General features: G+C 41.5%; 1 protein-coding gene across 3 annotated transcripts in view; it reads right to left on the bottom strand.

Annotated features, from left to right (window-relative positions):
• CNOT10 (CCR4-NOT transcription complex subunit 10) overlaps positions 1–15,213 on the bottom strand; it is a 118,409-nt gene that overhangs the window by 94,945 nt on the left and 8,251 nt on the right. For 2 of the 3 annotated variants that reach the window (XM_088462771.1, XM_088462772.1), the window contains exons 3-7: positions 14,554–14,648; positions 13,873–14,034; positions 10,815–10,965; positions 9,829–9,897; positions 3,795–3,943 (exon numbers count right to left, since the gene is read on the bottom strand). In XM_088462771.1, coding sequence (XP_088318897.1) covers positions 3,795–3,943; positions 9,829–9,897; positions 10,815–10,965; positions 13,873–14,034; positions 14,554–14,648 — 626 coding nt within the window. The remainder of the gene's footprint in view (positions 1–3,794; positions 3,944–9,828; positions 9,898–10,814; positions 10,966–13,872; positions 14,035–14,553; positions 14,649–15,213) is intronic. The other variant, XM_088462773.1, reaches the window with a different exon arrangement.

Raw genomic sequence — 15,213 nt, 5'->3', positions numbered from 1 at the left:
ATAGCAAACCGGAGATATTGTTGAGAAGAAGGTGCTATAGGTATGCTGTAGGTAAGCGTCATGAATGTCAAGAGACACAATAAAATCCCCAAGCTCCATAGCCAGGATAATAGAGCAGAGGGTTTCCATACGAAACCTGGGTATCCTGATAAACTTGTTCAGAGATTTGAGGTTGAGGATAGGCCGATGAGACCCGTTGGGCTTCTGTACCAGAAAAAGGGTGGAATAATAGCCCTTGCCTTGTTGTGAGGAGGGGACCGGAATTATCACTGCTGAATTCAGTAAGGAATGAATGGCTTTTTGGAGCAGCAGGGCCTTGCACGAGTCCGATGGAGGTCCTGTGCAAAAGAACTGCTGAGGTCGCCTTAGGAAGGATAGAGCATATCCGTGGGAGACCACTTCTCTTACCTAGGCGTCTGATGTGGTGTGATGTGTGGAGAGGCCAACCCTGTCAGGCTGTAGGCTAGTCATCAAACTTAGCAGGTGGACGTCTAGTAGCCCAGGCTTCTTTGGCCCTAGGTTTAAAGGCCTTGGCTGATGCCTGCTGCCATGGAAAGGACTGACCCTTAGCTTTTCCTTGAGGGTGAAAGGATGACGTCCGAGGCTTTGTATTATAGTGTAGAAGGCAGGAACGCCATCTTGGAAGCTGCCAAAGTAGTCAAAATTTTATCTAAGTCTGGACCAAATAGAATATCTCCAGAATAAGGAAAAGACTCCAGAGCCCTTTTTGAACCAGAGTCTGCTTTCCAGGAATGGAGCCAAACAATATGGTGAGCCACTTCCGAAGTGGCAGATATCCTGGAGGCCGAGAGAGCCGTATCCATAGCTGCTTCTCCCAAGTAGGAGGCTACATCTCTAATGTGAGATATGTAGGATAGTTGTTCCCTTGAAGCATCAAGGGGGAATGTCTCTTCTAGGGACTCTGCCGAACTCTCAATGGCTTTTGCCACCCAGGCCGTAGCCCTATCAGGACGAGTAATAGCTCCTGTAAGAGTATATGGATTTGTGACAACCTTCTATACGCCTATCTGTAGTCTCAGTCAAGGAGGATGCAGTATGGATGGGTAAAGTGGCATTCTTAACCAGACGTGTTACATGAAAATCCACTGCTGGGGGAACTTCCCATGTAGTGCAATCAGTAGCTGGAAGAGGGTAAAAGGAACTTACACATTTTGGAAATTAAACCTTTTACCAGTCATATTACATGCTTCACTCATGTGATCAGATAGCTGGTCAGAGTGAGGGAATCTCTGGTAAAACTACCTTTTGTCGTTTAAAAAAAAGGGTTGTTGTTTTTTGTTTTTTTTCTTAGGAGCGGGTTCTTCCTCCTCTATTTGTAAAATAGAATTTACTTCTCTCACAAGAGCAGGTATATTTAATTTAGAGGGTGGCGCCTTGTCTCCTGAGATGGAGTCAGAGAGGTCTTAGTCTTCTGCCTCCCTAGATGATATCTCAGTCAGATAACTGGGTGGACTGGGAAGATAACGCAGCACTTTTACTAGGTAAAGGCTTTTCCTTTTGCAGCATTTGCCGAAAAACTGTAGAAGTATTAGCCAAAGTCTGTCCTGAGGTAGAGAGTACGCCTACCCATGGGGGAGGCAAAGGACTTGCAGGGAGTACCTGCTGTGGCCATCCCACAGGTGGGGCTACCACAGGGACTGCCAAGTGGTCCCCAATCTTTGTCAGTACCTTAGAAAAGGCAGCCCAGGGTGTGTCCCGAGGAGGAGACACCGGGGCTGAGGGACCTGAGTCTGTGCAACAATTTGTACAAAGACCATCCTGAATGAGGTCCTCTGGGGCTAAGCCCGCTGAGCAGAACTTACAAGACACCAGAGTAGGAGGAGCAGCATCAGGCTGCTTGTTATTCTTTCCTCTGCAAGACATAGCCACAAGAATAGTAAAACACACAGTATGATACAGTGCAATGAACACCCTGCAGTATGTGTAATATGGCACAGTGTAGTGTGCAACCGCGTTATATAGTATATGACAGCCCTCACAAATATATAAGAGATGTGATGTACAATGTAAAGTATGTGTAGGTAAATTAGAATAAAGGGAAAGGTATAAACAGAGTATAGAAAGTAGAGATCAGCGCTAGTACAAGTCACAAACAAACGCAGAAGAAAACACTATATATATCTGCAATTGGCACTACAATCAATCAACAACACAAATTGCAGCAGCTTGTCGGATATAGCACTGTATAACCTGGCCCGTGGGAGAGGTATACAGGGAGGACCCAGCGTTCCCGAAGACCTGTGAAGCAGAAAATAGCTGCCGCGCGTCTCTGAGGAGGCAGAGGGTGAAGTAGGAGAAGCTCAGGGAACGGCTAGACTGCAGTGGAATGGCGCCCTGAGCTGGGGAAGGGGCTGAAGGGAGAGCGCCTTCTCCTCGTGCTGATGTTAACCACCTGGTCCCCTGGCCTCTAAATATGCCTCTGCACCAGTATATTAATTCCCCCGGTGGTCTAGTGGAGTCGTGGACGTACCAGTGTCCATATCAGCGCCTCCGGTCCATCCCCTGAGAACGGAGGCTAGACTGCGGAAAGACGTGGGACCCTGCAAGCAGGGGTCCGCCTTACCTGTCCCATGGATTCCAGGCTGCAGTCTGAGGGAGCTTGCTAGCTAGTGTACAAGAGCCCCGTCGGGAGTACCTAGCCGGGGTTGGTGTCAGGTCACGGCGCCGCGGAGGGGTGATGGAGCATTAGCGCAGACATCCAAGGGACAGTCTCTTGCCCCTGCTCAGTTTAAAAAAACACTAGAAATAAAAAAATAAATCATAAAAATAATCTGGGGTTGCTTGAAGCAGCCCCGCTGTTAAAATGGTGACCCAGTTCCTGCTGGACACCAACGAAATGGAGTTGCCCTCAGGCTGTTGGCGGGGTATAGGGGGAACCAACACCCCATTGTCTCCCTGTGGAGCCCTATGGACACTGAAGAAGGAAATGCTGATTGATTGAATAGATCTGGGTGTGAAACCCAGAGCTTTCCTTCATGCGGTAAACCCTGAGTATAACTGAATTCCACCCAATAGTGTTCTCAAATGTGATCTACTGTATATGGTTTATTGAAAGTCTATGGCTTATGGTTAATTGTCAATGACCTATGACAACTCCCTATGAGCAATTTGACAATCTCCATCATTTATTCCTTTAATATAAAATATTTTACTAGTAATCTCAACAAAACCTGTAAACAAAGGGGGCGATTAAATTCAACCCAAATTGAATAGCGCTGGGAGCGAGCTCCTGGAGCTATTCAATTCAGTGCGCTGTGTGGTCGGAGAATGACGATTATCGCGCCTTAACAAGGGTGTTAAGGCGCGTTAACCGGCATTCTCTGACCAAAGTGCCGGGCTCGCGGCTGTTAGCGCCACACTATGCAAAAAAACACTTTGGTCGGATTTCTTCTCGCATCCCCAGGGGGGTGTGAGAAAAAAATCCTTAGCGCGCTCAAACAGCGCAGTGTATTGAATAGCTTCGGGAGCTCCCCTCCACGCCTATTCAACATCGCGTTGAATTGAATCGCCCCCAAACTATCAACTAATTTGCAATAAAACATATAACCAGCTCAGTAAGAAGAAATGGACACATGCATAAAGCTACACTTACATATAAAGCTAAATAATTTACACATGTTCATTTAAAAACTATTATAAGGACAATCAAGTTTTAATATACAACATATCTATACAAGTGCAATTACTAACTTTTTAGTTTTCCTGTACACTAAACATTTACATGTAAAACCCTACTGCAGGTCTATGTACTGAATTAATGCTCAACAACATACCTCACTATTTTTACCATTTTTATTATTGTTGCTGCCTTGCAAGATCATTTTTTCCAGTACCACCAGAAGATGCAAGGCCTTCTCAGTTTGGTATGTTAGAAGATACAGGTCTATGAGCAAGAAGCATACCGCATGTGCAAATTTCTCTTCTGAAACAAAACAAAGTACACATTCAAAGGATCTGCAGACATGAAGTACAGTACACCTTTACAATAACACATTTCCCTCTTGATGCTTTATAAGGGGATTTTGTTTAATAATTACCCCCAAATCTGGAACAGGACTACTACAGGAAACGCTAGAGCATTCCAGTGACGCATTAAACATACATATGCCTTTGTCTAAAATAATAAAAAAAAAATAATAAAAAACTTCCAAAGAGATTTGTATAACCTTCTTTATGATCAGTCATAGACGGAATGGTGACTAGGATGTAGTGAACATAATTGTTTTTAACATGTGTTGTCACTAACATTTCCTTATACGATGGTGAATAACCAGCCTTCGTGATTTAAAAAGTGGAATTGATGAGAAAATAAAAAAAAGCTTTTCTAATCCATATTATGCTATATGCCAAGCGCATAATTAAAATTTGGAACTTAAAAAAGGTAGAAAGAAGTCACATGGAGTATTTGAAAAAAATTTAAAATAAAATAAAAAAAAACTTTGTTATATTTCAGGTACTAAGTTTTACACAACTTGTAAAACTGTAGGCAAAAAAGAATCAATAAAACGTGCAGGTGAATTGACAAATTATGTAGATTTGAGACGATTTTCAAAAATGTCATTGCCAACACATTCATACCTACAGAAAAACACTGACAGGGTTTGGATAACTGTAAGGTATCTTCTCCCAAAATGCGGTTAACTAAATATTAGCATAACAAGGTTTCAAACTGAAGGGATAACAAAACACAGACCACAGTGCATTATAAAAGAGTGCACTATGGGTACGGATTATGGGGCCAATTACGGTTAGTACGGAACTGCAAAGCTGCACGCAGGCTATAGATATGATGTATACACGCAGGCAGCTGTGCAATTCTGTCTTTGCTAATATGCAAATGCAGCAGGAGGTGTATGACACCCCCTGCTGCATTTGTGATCCCAGCACTGCGACCGATGGTCGAGATGGTGAATAGCGCCGGGCCGCCAGCAAGCTTCAGCTTACCCAGGCTGGCAGACTTGCGAGGTCAGGAAACTGCGTCCGTGGACACAGCCCCTGGCCTTGCCACTCCCAGAAAACGGGGCAGACAGGACCCAGTTTACGGGAGTGCATGCTGTCCCCGCCCCCACACCGCCCTTAAAGGCCTCTTCCTTTCAATCATGCAGAGGCATAGAAGGAGCTGCGTGCAGTCACACAGGAACCGTTCTGCATTTGCAGAACGAGTCCTGAAGAGGCATTTGCAGAACGAGTCCTGAGCAGGCACAGACTCCCGATAATCAGGAAACTGCGATCAGCATTGCACATACGTGCAATGCTGAATCTGCCCCATGTTCAGAAATTAAAAACACGCATCTCCACAAATAAATGATTTCCTAAAATTTCCAATCCAATTAAAAAAAACAAAAAACTTTCTTTAAAAGGAGTAGGAGGCAAAATCACCACTTTTCCTACTCCCTTAAATAGGCAATGCATTTTAATGGATGTCGCAAGTCCAATAAAATGCATATTCCATTGAAGTGAATGGGAAAAGCTCAACCAATCACAAGCAAAGTTAACACGCTAGCCGCTTGTAAGCTATGCATGTATTGACATCCATCCAGCCCCATTGCCAACAATGGCATCAGCTGTAATGCAATTAAAGAATATTTTAGAACTGGTCCGGTATGCCCTGCTGAACGGGTATGATGGGACCTGTAGTTCCACAAGTCCAAGTAGTCAATTGCTTTCGGAGACCATTGAAATGCAGCGTCGACTGAAATGAATGGGAAATCTCAAACATCTACTGGTTTTCAGGGAAAGCTTCACTCATTTCTAATGTCTGAAACCAGTGAGATTATGTTTTGATATTTCCATGGTGATTTTGTAAATCACTATTACTAACAATTCAGGAATTTAGGATTTCTATGAATGGGAGAGGTATCAGTGTTTTCTGGGAGGTTTGAAAAATGTAAAAACTTATACTACCGTTTCCTTTTAGTACAGGGATGGGGAACCTCAGGCACGGGGGCCGTATAAGGCCCGTGGAGTCATTTGGTCTGGCCATCTGAGATTTTTTTCTGCTAGCCTCATCTGGCTAGCAGGGTGCCTAGAATGGCTCTTTACAGCTATCTATGCAGCAGTGCCACCTGAAGCAGTCACATCGCTGCCCTTCCAGCTCCCCGGAGCATCCTCAGGATGCTCTGGGCATTGCTGTAAACACTGGCGATTGTGGCCCCGCTCCGTGTGACGTCACGGGGAGGGGCGTGGCCTTCACCGGACCCACGAATAAGGTTATATATATATCAAAATGGCCCTCAGCAGAAAACAAGTTCCCCGTTACCCACCCCTGATTTACTGGCTTAAAGAATCCAAGGGACAAACTAGATCCATAGCCACTATATAACAACTCACTACTATAGGATTTTATGAAGTACTGATGTCTGGAAAAGGGCTTAAAAAATTATGAAACCGGATATTTTGGTCCGGAATAACGAAAAGTTATTTGTTTTTGTTTGCTTTCCAAAGATCTCACTTCTTGGAATAATAATATAAAACTTGGAAACTGAAAAAACTAGCATGCCATAACCAACTGTAGGGCAAAATCTTGAAAAACCCAGCGGCATGAGGTTTTCCAAGCAGCATTGAGGTTTTTCCTATTCAAATTCCATGTAGAAAATCAGTCGCAGTAATTTCTATATGGATTGCTGCAGCTATTTTCTGACGGCCCCAGAGTAGGTCTAAAACAATTCAAAACCCCTTGGACGTTTCCAATAGTGACTAATTAGACAATTGGAAGTTTCCAGGTAGCCCAATAGGTGCAATCATTACATATTATTGGTTGTTAAAACAAATAATGGCCTCAAATTATCACAAATTAAAAATTTTCGTAAATTTTTGCACCCCAAACTTAATGAATGTTTATTTAAATGAAAAATTATTGGTTTTTTTTTTTTTTTCAATTGACCTAAAATTAGTAAGAAAAAAAAAGAAATCTATATATTTTTTTCTCTTTTGCATTGTTTTATTAGTTTGTATTTAAAAAAAAAAAAAAAAAAAATTGCTAAAAAAACCCCCCAAAAAATACACAAATAAGTCATTTGATGCATTTGAAGAAAAAAAAAAAAAAAAAAAAAAAAGTCTAAAGGCTATTCCCCCTTTATTTTTTCAAAATTTCCCGTGGGGATTCTGGGACAATTTAAAAAAACTGGTTGCAGGACTTTTTGCTGCCAAAATCCTACAAGAGGGAAAACATTTTTTCACTCAGCTAGGTCAGCCTGTAGACAGCTGCTGAAGATGTGTGCGGGGAGTAGGAGCAGTTAGGGGTAGTGTAGTGTATGTGGGGAGCAGGTGCAAAGTAAGGGGTAGTGAAGTGCAGTGCAGTGTGTGCAAGGTTAGGGGTAGTGGGGAGCTGGGTTTTTAGAGTAGTATCCTTCCTGTGCCCAGGGCATGGAAGCTGTCTGCGATGCTGAAGAGATGGAGGAGGACGACTAAGTTAATTGGAAGCTTGCAATTGCTTAATCATTAAGGAGGGCGTCCAAAGGTGTCCAGAAAAAATGCAGACAATTTTTCCTTAAAATATGAATTTAGACTTGCTCTGGAGGTGTTCCAAAAAAATAAAAAAAATTATCAAAATCCTGCACCCAACTGAATACCAAAAAACTTACATCTGGAGGGGAAAACCCTGCAGGTGCAAGATTTTTGGTAAACTCGTATCTAATTGAATATGCCCCTTAGACTCCATCATGATATTGATAATTTTACATCTTATATATAAAATTGGTCTATTTGCTAGTTTGTCTGCCTGTCCAGTTATGCATTTGGACACACCTGCACAGATTGGGATGAAACCAATGACGTCATCCAGTTGGATCCTGGACAGGTTTTAGGGGGGTTAGGGTCCTGGTCAGACCTCCCGTTAGTGTTTGCTGGGCAGGACTTTGACCCAGGGAGCCTGTTCTGGGCCTTTCACTGAATGGATCTGGATGAAAACTTCACAGAGGGGTGGGTAATTGGTCTGGGATGTCTAATGGAGTGGTTGGGGTCCCACTCGGACCTTACTGCAGAGTGCACCGGGCACAACTTTGACCCAGGGAGCCTGCTCAAGCCTTCCACTGGATGGATTTGGACAACATCTCATAATAAAACGTAATAACTTGAAGATTTAAACTCGTGCAAGGCCGGGTACTTCAGCTAGTATACTATAAAATGTCGTAAAAGGATACTAGACTAAAAATATTAAAAAAAGAGAACATTTTATAAAATCTATTCACAGATTAGTAAAATAAAAAAAAGTGTTTCTTTATATGAAGATTACAAATAACATCAAAGGTTTATATAAAACTAAATACTTTTTACATTATGAAACATTTTTAAATGCACATTAAATTTTAATTTTGCACAACAATTTCCATTAGAAAAATATTGAGTGAGAGAAGTGGCAATTGTAGTGAAGAACAGGAGTCAGCTGGTATAGCGGTAAGAAATGCACATTAGCTATATAGCTGTAGCAAATTGTAGACAAACATTTACCACTTTGACATTTACTATCTTGCATTTTAGAGCCTGAAAAAATAAACCACATTCTAATGTTTAGCTGTTAGCAAACCCCTAAACTGCAGCGGTTCTAGTCAAACTGCATGGTAAAACTTTATTCAAACCATCCGGTTTTACCCCTTCCATTTTCTACATGCAGTATGCTACCCTGCATCGTATCCAGTGTTGGAGCCACCCCAAAAAAACTATCAGGCAACTAAACAGTACTGGTTCAAAGCACTGGGCCTATCCTGATACACTAGTACTCAGTGAACAGGGGTAACAGCCACCCCGGACTGTTTTACAGGTGCAAACAAGCATGTGGCAGGACTGCAAACTTGCACTAGTGCAAAAAGTGTGCAGTACAAGTGTTGGCCCACAAGAGAAAAAAATAATAATATATACACACACACACACACACACACACACGTAAGTGATTCCATCTCATTATCTGAACAGTGTCAGGGACTGCTCCTGATTGGCTGTCTTGCTAATAACTGTCAGGGCTCACCAGAGGAGCAGTTTACATTGTGTGCTCCTTGGGAGTGGTCAGTCAATTCAACAGTATTATTTATCTTCACCATTTGGATTACATTATTCCCACTGGATTATGTTTGAACAAGGAAGAATGCAAACAACGCTACTTAATTAATTTTTTATTGTAAATTTACTGGTAGTATGTGATGTGGTAGGGGTAACTGCCACTTAATAAATGGGATAAGGTGTATACCTTCCAGGTCTACAAATCAGGACTGCCGTTTTAGGTTTGACTCATGTGCTTTGGCCTTTTTATAAAATTACTTGTACAATTGGGCACAAATACATGATTTATCCAGGTAAACAAATACCAGACAAAGTGTATGCTTTCTAAATTAATAATCACTCTCATTTTTGGCCGGTTCAGTCTTGTTAACAGTGAATGGCAGTGTCAGCATGTAGGCACAAATATGCATGCACCGGATGCTTATGCCCTATCCGAAAGCTCCACTACATATTAAAACGGTTACAACATTAGTAGACAGTAAAGTGCACATGCCGCAATGAGAAAACTAGGTTTTGAGCAAAAAAAGCACATAGTTTCCAGGCATACATCTGTATACAGCCGTAAAAGCAACTGGTATCTGAGGCATGAAACAAAAATAAATAGCTGCACATACTATTTAACTTTTACATAATGTTGCTAATATTGGAAAGTTGATGGAAATACTCTAATCACGTTAGAAAAACGATGATAGATTGTATCTGCACATTTAGGTTCCGCTTCCACTGGCACATGGTCCTGAACAGCTGCCAGTTTACACTGGACCTTGGGAAGAAAAAACAACCTCAAAATTAAAAATTAGTGAGAGTCTTCACCTCGTCTGTATGGCGTACACGGTCCTTTAGGGCTTTGGGGCGTCGTTCTGGGTATTTTCAGACGCCTACCTGAAATATCAGTGGCAAAAAAGCATAATGGGAAAGAAAGTGTGTAGAAAAACATAGAAAGGTTAAAGAGGGAGAGTTCACATTCTTTAGGAGGACAAATGTACCCAAAATTCATTTGAAATAACTAAATATATTTTCTTACATAAACATTGTCCAATGCAAAAAAAAAAAAAAAGAAGTACTTGCAATTCTGTCACTTTGAACACTAGACCACCAGAGTTTGGTTTGTCATCTGCACCTTGCATGATAGACCCCTTAGAACTGCATGGCGATACGAAATGTAAGGTGAAACCATTGTGACATTCAGAATGATGCTTTTAATTAGCTCAGTCCATGCATTTATCAGTACATCACGTAGCATAAATATGATCTGCGTTCAAACTAGTGACAAAAGCAGTTAACAAAATTGCAAGTAGCAACTTCTAAATATTAAATACAGTAGTTTGAGTAGCGATTGGCATAGGATTAAAGCAAAGTAGAAGCAAATTTCAAATGCACAAGAAAGCGACAGAATTTGCCACTTATGTGAAATTCTCTCAGACAAAATGTTAAGACTTTTAATTGTAGGTATTGCAGATTGTATGTCGGAAAATGAGCACCAAAATATCTCTATATATAATCAGAGAATGAAATGGACAGAACTCACTTGAATACCTATTTGGCAAAATTATCTACTATGATAGCAAAGTACTGTGCGAAGACAGTTCCATCATACCGAAGATTAGCGACACACAAGTAAGATGATGAAATATTTCATACCAAAACACTCTGCATTTCACTTGGTACAGATATTTACTTAAAATAATTATAAGTAGTCTAATAATCCGAAATGACGAGAGACTGTAAACAAAAAATATAATTAAAATGCAAGTTAAGATACTGTAACAGAAAACACGTAAAAGGCAGCATAAACTTACCAAAAGGCTCAATGAATTGGTAAAGCTTTTCTCCAATGGAGATGGCTTCCATGTGCTGACGCAGGTAATACAGGATGACTGCTTGGTTGTAGTAAAGCATGCTGTTCTCCACATCATCCAAGCTATCCATCTCATCAACCGCTGAATGAACCTAAAAACAACATTTAAAAGAGATTGCCAGTCACAGAATAAACCTACAAACTTTTCTGTATTTAGCTCGGTGGAACACAACATGCAATACTCTCTATAGAAGGACGAGGTAATGCTCCATGAGTGATGGGGACTGGGTTATACTAAGCAATTAAATATATGTGCACATAACTAAAATCTATAGGATCCATTGCACCACACAAAGGAGGTGATGCGCGATGTGTCAGGAATTTGGTCACGCTAAATGACATTGTGGGTAAACTTCATCTCCATGATTTTTAGCTCAATTCAAAACTTCCTGACAATGGTCAGAGCAAAATCAAGTGTTTTCTCGCACCCCTCTGAGCAAGGAAAAAGTCCTTATTTTAAGGTAAGGGTAATTTCAAGCAATTTAAAACCATGGCCCTATTGGGTTTTTTATGTAGAGGAAAACACTAAACATTCATACTGAAAAAAAGTGTGATCTTTCTTGGGGTTAATTAAATTTTTTACTCAAATGCTTGCAGCTATAAAATGCACATTTTGGTGTTGTGCAAATATTTTAAAATACTGTGTTTATGGTAGGATTCAGTTTGTTCTTACTTTAACCTAATGGCCCCACACACACGGAGCAATATAGCGGCCGATCCGACGTATTGGAATGATATCGCAGCTATATCGTTCTGTGTGTTGGCATGATATCGTCCGCTGCATGCTCCCGTGGGGTCGTCCGTCACTTCTCCAGATCTTTCTGCATTCACAAGAGATCCTGAGAATCAACAAAGATCCCATGCTGGTCTATGCGGGTGGGAGGTGGCGGGCGGTATATAGGGTGGTTGGGCACCGGATCGCTCCGTGTGTGGGGACCGCCTATGTCGGCCCCATTATTGCAACGCTGGGTGCACATCGTACAGTGTGTACCGATTTGGAACAACATAGCGTGCAGTGTGTTTGCATGATATGCATGCTATTGTGGTCGCATACGACGTCGTCAGGTTGGATGTGCTGCACATCAATCTAACGATATCGCATGCGGCGCCAGTCAGTGTACTGAAGGACGGAACGAGTGATCGTTCCATCGTTAATTACCTCCTTGTAATGTGTACCCAGGATCCGCTATATCGGCCCAATCGGCTGGGTGTGTGCACCCAGCTTATCAATACTTTATTCAATAAATACACAATAGATCTTTATCTATTTTTATTGTCCTCTGAATTAAATTGATCGGAAAATACTTATTGGCATTTTCCGCAGTCACATACGTGACCCTTTGCACAATATTTTCCCCCCCAGATTATATAGTTTACATTACTTCGTGTGCAAAAGCAATTCATTCCAGCTTATCTAAAAATAAAAAAATGTAAGAATTACCTTATTTATTATTAGAAGTTATAATGATCTTGTGGTCATCTATGTGACATATGAGTTATGTATGTAACAGTTACTATTTTGTGTACTTTCTTACTAGAGAGCAATGTTTTTTTTTTTTCTGATATTCTCACTAGAGGTCATTAGTAACAACTTCCTGTTTAGGTCACATCAAGAGAAATAGAATAGCCTGCGAGATACCGATACCAATGAGTCTGTCTGATGTTTTAAAGGATTTGGTATGAAATACCTTCAGCCGCATGGCCGGTGGTTCGATTCCCGTCAGCGGCAGCCCGACAGAAGCAGAGTGCGACGCAGCGGAAGCCCGACAGCGCTAGAAATCCCGATCGTGGATAGGTAAGTATCCACTAACCTAACCCCCCTAACCCTAACCCTCCTTAGGGGTGCCTAACCCTAACTTCCCCCCCAAGTGCCTAACCCTAATCACCCCCTTCCCCGCTGCCTAAACCTAAGTCCCCCGGGGGGGTACCTAAGCCTAACCCTCTCTCCCCCTAGCCTAACCCTAACCCTCCCGGGGGGGGTGCCTAATCCTAAGTCCCCCCCGGGAGCCGTAAACCTAACCCTCCATCCCCCCGCGGCTGTCCGCTCGCGGCGCCCGGCATCACTACAATCGTGATGCCGGGCGCCTGTCTCCCGGCGTCGGGGAAATGCGGGCGTCTACATCTAGACGCCCAGTATTTCACCCTTGCCGGGATAAGACAGTCGGGAAGCCGGCTGCCGGTATTTAGGCAGTCGGCTTCACGATTGCCTCCCGTTTTAAAGCCACTATAAATTTAAAAAAACAAAACCAACCAGGTTTTGACTTTTTAATTATTGCAATTTTAAAACATCGAATACACTCGCTGAAACTGTGCCGATGCTTACATCTCCCAGGCTATAACATTTGACCCATGGTGTTTAAAGGAAGGACATGGTTTTCAAACATTAACATTGATGTTTATTCTGCAATCAAACATTATCAAAGATGGACACTGAACAGAAAGCATAGAAGGCTGAAAATCAAAGATATTACCATAAATAAGTAATGATGGCAGTTTTATGGAGAAAGAAAGAAAATGAAAGAAAAGGTTAAAGCAGGCAAAGGCCATAACGATGACAAAGAGAGAAAGAAACAAACTGAGGTAGCTAAGGAAGGACAAAAATGACAGTAACGCACCTTACACACTTGGTGATATATCGCTCATTCAATCAAACGATATATTGCGAGTGATAAATTTGTTAGTCCTATGCTAAGATTGGTCTTAACAGCTATTTTTTCAGCTTTTTGACCCTCTTATTTGTTTATTTTTATGTCAATTGTTTATATTGTTAGTTGCAGTGAGGTAGTGTCCTGACTGGGAGTTAGGTTTTTCTTATTTTTGTTCCTGAATGCTGACAATAAAGATCTATTGTGTTTATTTAAACTGCAAAGCTGTGTGTGGACCCTTATTGTGCACCTAGACACTGCACCACTGACTCCTTAACCGAGCTAATTACTCCAGTTAATCACACTACATATATGCATTTGTACACTAGGATAAAATAAATGTGTGTTTGTTACCTCATTCTTCAGTTGGATCAGAGTCTGTTTCAAACTGTCCGTTGTGCTCTGGTCACGTTTATAAAACTCTGCAACTGCCATGTTCAACATAATTTTGTAGTCATCTTTGTTAATTTCTTTCAGCTCTCCGAGTTGCTGAAGGCAGGCTTCGTAATTTCCGGTCTGGTTCACAAAAAGTGTTAGAATTACCCTTTTTTTTCTTTATGCAAAATTATTATAATCAGTCAAAAATAGATTTCATGAGATGTCAGGTAACTACAAATTATTTCTAGTGTTTAACCGTCATGGAAACATCAGCGAGCTAAAAAAAACATTTCAGTTGGTTGTTATAAGCAAAACCACCTTCTGTTTCATTCATTTAAGGCATTTCTGAAAATTATCCCTAAGGAGGAGAGATGGGAGAAAGATAGGAATAGGGGACAGGAAGGGGGAGGGAGAAACAGATAGAATAGGGAGTAGAAAAAAAAAAAAACTTGCAAAGAGGCAGCATAGAAGGGTCCAAAATACTAGTTTAACAATATGCAAATAAAAAGGTTTAATATTAAAGACATATGACTTCTAGCTATAACATTAAATATTGCTCTGCATGTCAAAAGTCTTAAAACCATAAGTTCATTAAGAAGTCTGATATCACATATAGCTTGCACTCAATCACAAAGTAAAATACATAAGACAAATTACCATGAATGCCTGTAAAGCACACCTGGACAGCTCCTTTTCTTGGTCAGATATACCAGAGCAGTTGGCAGAACTCTCATGCTTTTCTGTTCCCTGTTCTAGAAATGATCACAAAAGGAACGAATGATAGAGTCCTTATATTATCTGGGACATACAAATTCTACTTAATCACCTTCATCATAAGGACATACCTACACAAATGTGTCCAACTACAATGGATGTATACAATACACATACCATACAGCCAGCACTGGACCAAACTAGCTGTTAACAAGATGGGGCATATTCAAACAGGTGCATGGTGTACCAGTAAGCCCTGGGGTAACACGTGGTAACACATAGATTCTGCGTAACATGCTGGAAATGCAAACTCCAGAGGGTGCAAATAATATGAAATATGGTAAGAACTTACCCTTGTTATCTCTATTTCTACGAAGTCCATAGGGTTCCACAGGATACCTTGGGGTATAGGTGTGACGTCAGTCGCAGGGCACCAAAGAGTTAAGCTTTCAGCCTCCCAGGATGCACTAGGTCCCCCTCCTATACCCCGCCCCCGGGCCAAGGCACCTCAGTTAGTTACCAAGCCCTAGGCCGGAGGAGGAGAAGGAAGAGAGAGAACAAAGATCTGGACACATACAAGAATCACATTCTCACCAGAGGGAG

The sequence above is a fragment of the Taudactylus pleione genome, unplaced genomic scaffold (assembly GCF_031769625.1).
Source record: "Taudactylus pleione unplaced genomic scaffold, aTauple2 ptg000053l, whole genome shotgun sequence".
In the NCBI taxonomy this organism is placed as follows: domain Eukaryota; kingdom Metazoa; phylum Chordata; class Amphibia; order Anura; family Myobatrachidae; genus Taudactylus; species Taudactylus pleione.
Note: the sequence above shows the minus strand (reverse complement) of the source record. Positions and strands in the feature narration are given on the sequence as shown.